We start from the raw sequence: 8,927 nt of genomic DNA on the forward strand, positions 1-8,927 counted from the left end.
TGTTCTCTGTACTGTGAGATGAAGAGAGACAGAACCTCTGGACCCCTCACACTGTCTATCCCTCTCTGACAGCAGGTGAGGCTGACACACGCCGCTGAGGTGAAGCAGAGACAACCAGGTGCACAGTTTGTTTGTGTAGCCAAGTAACAAAAGTTAAACAGCACCTAACAGCAGCTCAGCATCGTATGTTTATGGATGCCGATGTGACCTGGGTGTCACTGAGGAATGGAGCGTCGGGGGTTTCTTGTCAGAGATCATAATGAAATGGAAAGAGAGACAAGGGAGCGCTTGGACTGTTGGTGCAAGTGACCGCAGCTATGTAGCTCAACACCCCACTCTAGTGGTGTAGTTATAATAAACACTGTGTATTGCTGTCGCTATTCGTCTGACCCAGTGTACCTAGAGCCTAGTCTCTGTAACTCTACTGGAGGGGTGAACACCATTCGTTCAAAAGAGATGAGAGATGTGTCCAGAATCTCTTAAATTTTGTATTTTTATAGTAAAAATTAATGTCTAACTTGTAACCTATAACCTTTTTCAATGCATTGTTAATAGTTTTTAATTATCAAACTGGAAGAAAAAAAGTCTTTGGGGTTATTCTCAGAAATCAAAGGAGAATAAGTGATTTACAGAGAAAGAAAACACAATTCAATTTCAGTTTTCATCGTTAAAGGTGTTTCATTTAGTTGAGATATGGTGACTGTGGAGCCAAGATCATTTTCATACTCATCAAAGCTCATCAAAGCATTCAGTGAGTGTTTCTCCACTCTGTCATTCAGGTATATGTTTATGTATTTATATTTCAGACTCAAAGATAACGTCTAGTAATCGTCTGATATAAAGGACGGGATACTCTACCTGTTGTTTCTGTAAGTCATTTTTCCCCTTGGTGCTACCGTTGAGCATCCCATTTGCAGGATCTCCCCGAGATAAAAGTGCCCCATCGGGTTGCTCTTGGTCAATGATATGGTCCTGGTTGGACTGAGCCTGGAGGCTTGCTGGACCGTGGCTTCTGCTCTCGGTTTCTGAATCTGTGCTGTAAGTTGAACCACTCATGGCTACCTCCACCTCCTCCACTGGACCCCTCTCCTCAGAGGACATACTCACACTCTGATCAGATGTCCCCGAGTCAGTCCGTTTTCTTGACAAAAGACCAACGCTGTCTGAAGCCCCAGAACCGAAACGGGGTCTGACGCCGGAGTCTGAGACATCTGAGCCCAGTCTCTGTCTGACGTAGGACTGGGAGCTGATGCTTCGCTCTGATGCTCCAGAGTCTAGCCGACCACGCTGGGAGGGACTCTGGCTCCTGTCTGAGGCTCCAGAGTCTAGCCGGGCTCTGTAGGCGGATCCCAGACTCTTCTCCGAGGTCACAGAATCCAGATTGGACCTTGAAAGCCCAGAGGTCACGCTGCGGTCTGAAGCTGAAGAGTCTGATCTTTGACGATGAGACAGGACCAGCTCAGGCTCTGTGGTCACAGCCTCTCTCGGAGGCTGGATCAGCAGAGGTCCAGAGCCATCATCCTTCACCAGGTGATCAAGTACCAACACCATGCCTGAGTTGGAGCCTGAAACAGAAAACACAAATGAAAGATGAGCAATAAATGAATTTCTGTACCTTGTGGCTTTTGTGATTTTGTAAAAACTGGTTTTCATGTAACTTCTATTCTTCCTCTCACATCAGTACTAAACTAAAGTGAAGAGGGTGTTACTGTATGTGAGCAAAGGAAGCAGTAGGTGGTGAAGTCTGAGATTGAAATGATGGAAATGAAATACTTCTGCGGCACTGGGGCCCCATGAGAGGCCGAGCCAGAAAATATCACTCAGGATCACAGAGGAGGCACGTGGAGACATGAGGGGATGTAGGCATTTCCTCCAGACTGGACTCAGTTCCTGAGCAAGATTTGCGAGATTGTGTTGGTGGATGTGCGTAAAGGAGAAGGAGCGGTCACAACTAAAGAGTGGGAGCATATGGCATAATCATAGGCAGTAAGCAAGTGCAAGAAGTCAAAAAGGAAATGGGGGTGAAATAGAGACAAGGACAAGTACTTCCCCTCCTCTCTGTCCAAGCTCCTTCTCTCCTCAAGAAACCATACTCCAAACAACACAGCGGTGCCCACATCCTCCCCCCTGTGACAGCCTCTACCTCCAACACCGCATGGGGCTTTCTAGTGATGGAATATCTGAGGTTGTGTACGTACCGCAGATAAGGAAAACAGAGAAAACCAAGTGTGTATCAGATTCCTACATTCCTTGTAAACACCGAGGCCTGAAAACACTTCTGTGTGACCCGTGTTTGCACTAACTCTGCAACCAAATGGGGTTCACCAACTATGCATGCCTGTGATTTACAAGCCAAATCAAAGAGGGACTCCAGTCTGCCCAGCAGCCGCAGCGATCTCTTTCAACTTTCAACAAGACATGATCAATTGGGCTTCAACAGCTTCATTTAAAGCCGATGATCTTTTTTTTTTATTCATCGTTGCGCAACAACTCCCAAAAAGCGAGGTTCGTTAAATTGTGCACAGTCATTTAATAAATGGCAGCAACTTGTTGATTAAAGAAACCAGATGATTATGTAATATAGTCTGAATAGAAAACTGGATTATGATACACAATTAGGACAATAAGTGGCTCACATGTGACACTGTGAATGGTCTATTGGACAACAGCGTCTATATCTAATGATGCAGTCAGAGCAAACTCAATTACTGGTCAACTGTAACTGAAGTGAGAGCCAAAACACACTGCTTCTTCTACAGACTCACGTTATTGTTTTTGCCGTTGGGGAGCTGTCATGTCCATTGTGTAGCATTTTCTGGGAAAATCCCCACTGCTACTGGGTAATGAGAGACTTGCTTTTTTATTTAAAATAGCTACAAAAGCAGCCTGCGCTTGTGCACAGTGCTGCCAGTCAACGTAGAGAGCACAAACAAAGGTCAACCAAGGGTTTTCTTTATGCTTCTTTCACACAATGACCCGAAGACAGTTCGTCTTTGTCGTTGCTGTGAACAGGTCAACACAGGTTTTTCAACTCTGCCTCGCCTCCTATTGACCAGGGTTTAACACAGGGTCATCGCATCTCTGCTTTGGCAGGTAGAAGACAGGTTTCTACACAAAATTTACCGTTATTATAAAATTACCATTGTGGTACTGGATATGACTAGCTCAAGTTGTCACTTTTCATAATGCCACCACATAAAGAAAAGAAATATACTCTAAGATGTAAAGTAAACCATTGCAGCAACCATTTAACAACAAATGATAGTTTGGAGGAGCAAATTATTAAAATTACCATAATGTCTTGTAGTTGTTGTCTTGTGACCCTTTTTAATGAAGAAATGCCTACGCTTGATAGGTTGCATATATCTGTGAATGTGAGCAGTTCAAGCAATGTTTTCATTATCATGATTATTTATTTTAAATAGATTTTAGAGTCTCAAAGATGTTTTGGACGGAAAAAAAAATGTATTAATTAACCTAATTTTATATTCTGTTAATCCTCTTACAACACTTCAGATTTAACTCATGACAGCTTTGGTGGTTCCCAACCCATATGTTGGTAACCACTCTATGGTTTAGCAGTGACATGTATGGTGCAGCAGTTTATTAGGACGAAGGTCTTGAAGGTGTGAAGGACAATGACCAGATGCATGACTACTGGCCTGGTATTAAAGGTAATACACAAGACGCTCCCGTGTTCACTCCTCCATGTGTTTTTTGTGTGAAATTGGCATTAGTGTCAAACTTACAGCTAAGTATATTTCTCTCTTTCAGGAACTTGAGGCGAACAGCACATTCCACTGACAGTCTCTGCAGACGTTTAATTTCCTAAATCACAGCCTTACCAGGCATACTACAGTTTGGACTAGAACGCAACACAGCTGGACACATGATCATTGAGGTAAAGCTTGTAAATATAAGCTTTTTTTTGTCTGAGAGGTAGAGGTATGTGTTTGTGCTACTTTGAAAGACCAAAGGAAGCCTCCACTGATCCTCCGATTTAATCTCTTATTTTCTGCCACTTTCACTCTGCTGAAAAGACAACCACCTCTTGATGAACCACCGGCCCACCCTGGCTACACCGTCCTTTCCCGACCACAAACGTCTGTGTCTTTGTTGATTGGTGTTCACTTTAAAAAGGCGCCTTCCTCCTTTGCTTTTTTATGGTGGTCTGTTTTTGTTGACCCTAGCTTCACCCTGGTTTAAATTGTAAGGCAGGGATAAATCAGGAACAGTAGGGAGTTTCTCCGCCGAGTCAAGTCAACTAGGACTTAGTTCTGTTCTGGTATCAGCTTTATTTAGCAGAGGTGTGGCTGTTGGGTTTCCCTCGCTTGCTTCCCATAACCCTAACACCAACCCAAGGTCCATGAGAAGAACACTGGGAGCCAAGTCAAGGGCAGACCAGGGCACACTGAATGACATTACTATGACCGGCTGCCTCAGGCCAAGTTCAGCTCAGCCAGCTTTTATAAAAGAAGAAGAACACTTTCATCTTCAGCCAAGAATGATCAAAGTTCAATTTGGTCTCCTATATAAAAAGGGGATTCTCCAATTAATAGTTTATCCAGAGGTATTTACACTGAACAAGCAATAGGTAAGTTTGTAACCACATTTATGACTTGTCAACAATACACTTCTGACATTTTACAAGCTATTCATCGTCAGTTCTGTGCCTGTTAACCTTCAAGGTTTCAAGTGAACGAAGCACATTCATTCCCTCCTGAAGGCTTGCATTCATGCTACTTTATTAATGGTTGGGCTAACAGAGTGGTTAATGAAATTACCTAACACTTTAGCAGCTAAAGTCATTAAGCCCAAGGCTGTGAGTGAAACAGTTAATAAAGTTCAATGAAGGAGCTTAAAGAGCCCGAACTAACATGACCTTCTGACCGCCACCTCAGGAGAATGGCTCCTTTAGCCGACTATTTTAACAGGCAGTGGAGAGGAAATTGCATCAAGACGGATGGATGTTTACAGTATATAGAAGATTTTGTTTTTTTTAATTAAAAAAAAAAAAAAAAGTGACAGCTGTAAAGTGACATAAAAATGTACCAAGGCCGAGCTGCAGCGGCCAGCAAGGACTCAGCCTTGGTACGTGGGGTACCAGCTCCACCAGGTGAGCTACCACAGTGCCCCAAAGATGATTCCCAAAGCGTGGCATGGGTAAACATGATGGGTTATAGTCTGTGTTAGGCAGTCGGTCCAAGGCAAGTTGAAATGACTGTCCACTAATTTAAGGAGTAGTCACAAGCAGTTTGGTAATGAAGGAGTGTTTCTCACCAATTCTCTGCAGCTCTCGGGTTTGTTGTGTCTGTTGGCCGCGTAACTCCCGAATCTGAGATCTGATATGTTCTCGCTCACTGTGACTCTCCCGCTCTGTATCCTGTAAAACAAAAAAAAGAAAAGAACCACACATGCTCAGTCCATTTCACCCTTTCAATAAAGCTCCTCAAGTATCATGCTCTTTAATGTTTCAGGTCACAATGTCTGCAGGTTTTTTTCTTCGGAAAAACTGCCAACCTATTGCTCAGATCAAAACCATCGTAGGAGTAAAAAACAACACTCCTACGATCATCTGGTTCAGGTCAGCAGGTGATTTCAACAGTCTTTTGTTGGAGGTTGAGGTCAAACGCTCAAGCCATGATGAGCAACATGCTTGGCCAGCTGGAAAAGTAAAGACCTGTTTTATTTTCCATTGTATATGTCTGAGAGAGAGAGAGAGAGAGAGAGAGACGAGGGAGAGAGAGGAGGAGAGAGAGAGAGGGAGAGAGAGGAGAGAAAGAGAGAGAGAGAGAGAGAGAGAACGTATACAGTCAATGCTCGGTTCAATACCAACTTCCTGACTTGACTTCCTTCGAGATTACCTGCAGTCTGATACCATACGGCTCTTTCTGTGGCACTCTGGCCCTAACCTGCACTGATAGAGGTCACAGCAGGGGAGATCTTGTGGAAGGGGAGGGGGCGAATATGCCGGCACTACTGTTGGGCATCTGGTGTCTGACCTTGAGCTACTCCACAGGAGAATCAGCTGCACAAACACACACACGCACATCCACACGCGCACACACGCACACACGCACACACACACACACACACACTTTAAATCACTCCCACACATACTCTTAATCCACAACACTGAGGACTTGCAAACTTTTCTATTAAAGGGCAAAAAGCTTGTGTGTGTGTGGAAGTGACAGGTGTTATCCATCATTCTGTGTTCTGAAATGTTGAACTAGATCATGACACAATCTCCTTAAAGGTGTTTTACAAGAGGAATCAGGGTTAAGAATAGTCTGACAAAGGTTTGGGTGGATCCTGAAAAAATATACAGGACATGACCTTACATTCTTAAAAATATTATACTTAGATGCTTTTTGAAGTAATAGTAGGGTGTAAATCTGTTCTGAGGACACATTCACCAGCTTTCAAGCGAGCAAAGAAAGCACACACACCCAACCACACAATCACACGCCACAATCAGTTTTCCAAGTTTAAACAATGTTACCCTACACAAGAGACTGGCACAGTTGTCAGCAGCAGCTACGGTGTGAGGATATTATAATTTGCTTCTTTTGCGCTCTAAAAGGCTTTTAATCAATGCAGTTTGTGATCAGAGAAAGGACGCGAGTGCTTGCTTGAATTGAAACACAAGTGAGAGGCAGAGGTGTGAAAGGAGTGGAGGCTTTCTGCTCTGTTGACTGTGACCTTCCCCACCTTGAGCCGATTACAGGGCAGAGCGGCTCAAGGAGACGACAGCACAAACAGGAAAGGTGAATCTCAAATGGCACTGCTCAGGTTAAACACAAACATATTGCACAATGAAATGGATCACATAATGTAGTTAGATAAGATTGAAAAAAAAAAAAGTAAGTGAAGGTTTGTTGTTAAGATCAATCTGCGTTTGTGCAAGAAAAAAAAACTTTCCTCAAAAGAAGCTAGAAAACTGAAACCCAATATGTGCCATAGCAGTATAAATCTACATAGTAGGTGCTCCAATGTCACTTTTTCCATGACCTCCACTATTTTCCATATGGAGCAAAAAAAACCTAAGTGGCACCACAGATTCTGGAGCATAAAAAAGTTAAATGTTGCCCATACAGACTGGGATATCACAGTGGCGAGCAGCAAATTTAGTGGAATGCTCATTTAATAAAAATAAATAGCTCATTAAAGTGTCTGATGAGGACACAACAGTCCTCTGTAACAACACCAAGACCGAAGGCACTACAGTGTAATAATGCGAGAGGTCACACACAAAGCCCACTGAGTGGAGTCACTCAATCAAAGGCTCACAGGGGGAGATAATTGTGTTTGAGCCATAAACACAATTAGAGAGGACAAGTCTTTCTCACCCACCCCTCCTCTCCTTCTCCTGCTTCTACCAGCAGTCAGACAGACAGCCATCATTTCACAGCTCCCACTAAACCACAGGGAACATATTTCTCACAGACAGTGAGGCAGAGGGAAAAAAGGGAAGATAAAGTGGAACTGGAGACGCAGACCAGAGCTCGGGACCTGCTGCCAGCCACCGTGCTGTCATTAGCGGCTTCCCTCTGGCCCCAACAGTCAAGACCTGACAGAGTGGAACCAAAGCTAACGCCGTCCCACTCCGACGCTCCTTTGGACCACTCATCCCATCTGGCCTCAGGAGCCTGTTTGTGTTGGGGACTATAATTGCAAAAGCTCAAACCGGTAAACACAAAAACAACTGTCCTCTCTTGTGACCACAGCAAGGCGTGGGCCATCTGGATTCCTCTGAACCCTCAACTCCACAAAAAATAACAACAATGAGGCTGAGGCAGCGCTGAGGCAGGCACACACACACACACACACACACACACACACACACACACACCTCCTCCTCCAGCAGACAGATGAGATCAACTACAGCTTAACACACTGGTTTTCAGTGCTCCAGTTTTCCATGAAAGTTAAATCCATCACTACACCGATAAGGTCAGAACCATTTGAGGGTCTTCCATGCATCCACGTGGAAGAAAGAAGAAACCTGGCGGCTCATTTTCCATTACTGCAGCCTGAGGAACCACACTTTCGGCTTACCTCCAATAACTGAAATACAGTAGCTGGAATGAAGTAGCAATCATCTCAGTATCACACACACACACACACTTATTCTGAAGTGTGGGAACCCACAAAAAAAAAAAAAAGAATTAGCCTCATTCCCATTTTGACTTACTGCACATCATCACATGCCAATCTAAGCTTACTTTCTGGTCTTCTGTCAAAGTGGATCCACTCTTCTTTTTTTCCTCCATTTCGTCCCCAATGTCCGCTAAACCCTCAGTATCGCAAACACCAGGCCCAGTTTGAGTCAGTTAAGCTTACTCTTTCTTCAGATTCCTACTTGCAAAATGTTTATGATGAGATCAGAGAACAAACAAAACCCTGTCTGGAGCTGTAACACCCGCCCACCCAACAGCCTACCTGAGCTTTCCCAACACACCTAGACACCATGACAACTTACAGGGTTAAATCACTAAGTACATTTGAAAGAAATAGAAATAGAATCATTATCAAGTAATATTGTTGCATTAAATTCGCAATGCTGCTTGTGTCCTATCCTATGACCTATCTTTCATCTCATGCATCATTTAAGGTTTGATCTACATCCTCAGAGTTTAACTGTCACTTTAAGTGGACATGATCTAACCTCAGCAATAAAACATTATGTACACAAACCTGAAAGGTGAACAGAGAGGCAGGTACATCCCATTCTTCAGTCAAATAGAAACAATCGCAGATTCATGAGAAAATACATTTTTCAGTGCAAAAAAAAAAAGAAATTTAAGATAAAGAAAAATAAAGAAAGTCAGAGAGGAGCGTTTGGTCTGTGACACACGACAGAAGAAAAAATGACATTTACCTTCTCTTGACTGAACAGACTGCCTTTCTTTCTCTCTCTCTCT

The 8,927-nt window shown here is 43.5% G+C and overlaps 1 protein-coding gene across 5 annotated transcripts in view; it reads right to left on the reverse strand.

Annotated features, from left to right (window-relative positions):
• smtnb (smoothelin b) overlaps positions 1-8,927 on the reverse strand; it is a 48,050-nt gene that overhangs the window by 19,568 nt on the left and 19,555 nt on the right. For 4 of the 5 annotated variants that reach the window (XM_035658452.1, XM_035658449.1, XM_035658454.1 and 1 more), the window contains exons 6-7: positions 5,281-5,383; positions 859-1,565 (exon numbers count right to left, since the gene is read on the reverse strand). In XM_035658452.1, coding sequence (XP_035514345.1) covers positions 859-1,565; positions 5,281-5,383 — 810 coding nt within the window. Of the gene's footprint in view, positions 1-858; positions 1,566-5,280; positions 5,384-8,700; positions 8,853-8,927 lie in introns of those variants that run through there. The other variant, XM_035658453.1, reaches the window with a different exon arrangement.

This window comes from Morone saxatilis, unplaced genomic scaffold (genome assembly GCF_004916995.1).
Source record: "Morone saxatilis isolate NCDOM2014 unplaced genomic scaffold, NCSU_SB_2.0 Contig16, whole genome shotgun sequence".
NCBI lineage: Eukaryota > Metazoa > Chordata > Actinopteri > Moronidae > Morone > Morone saxatilis.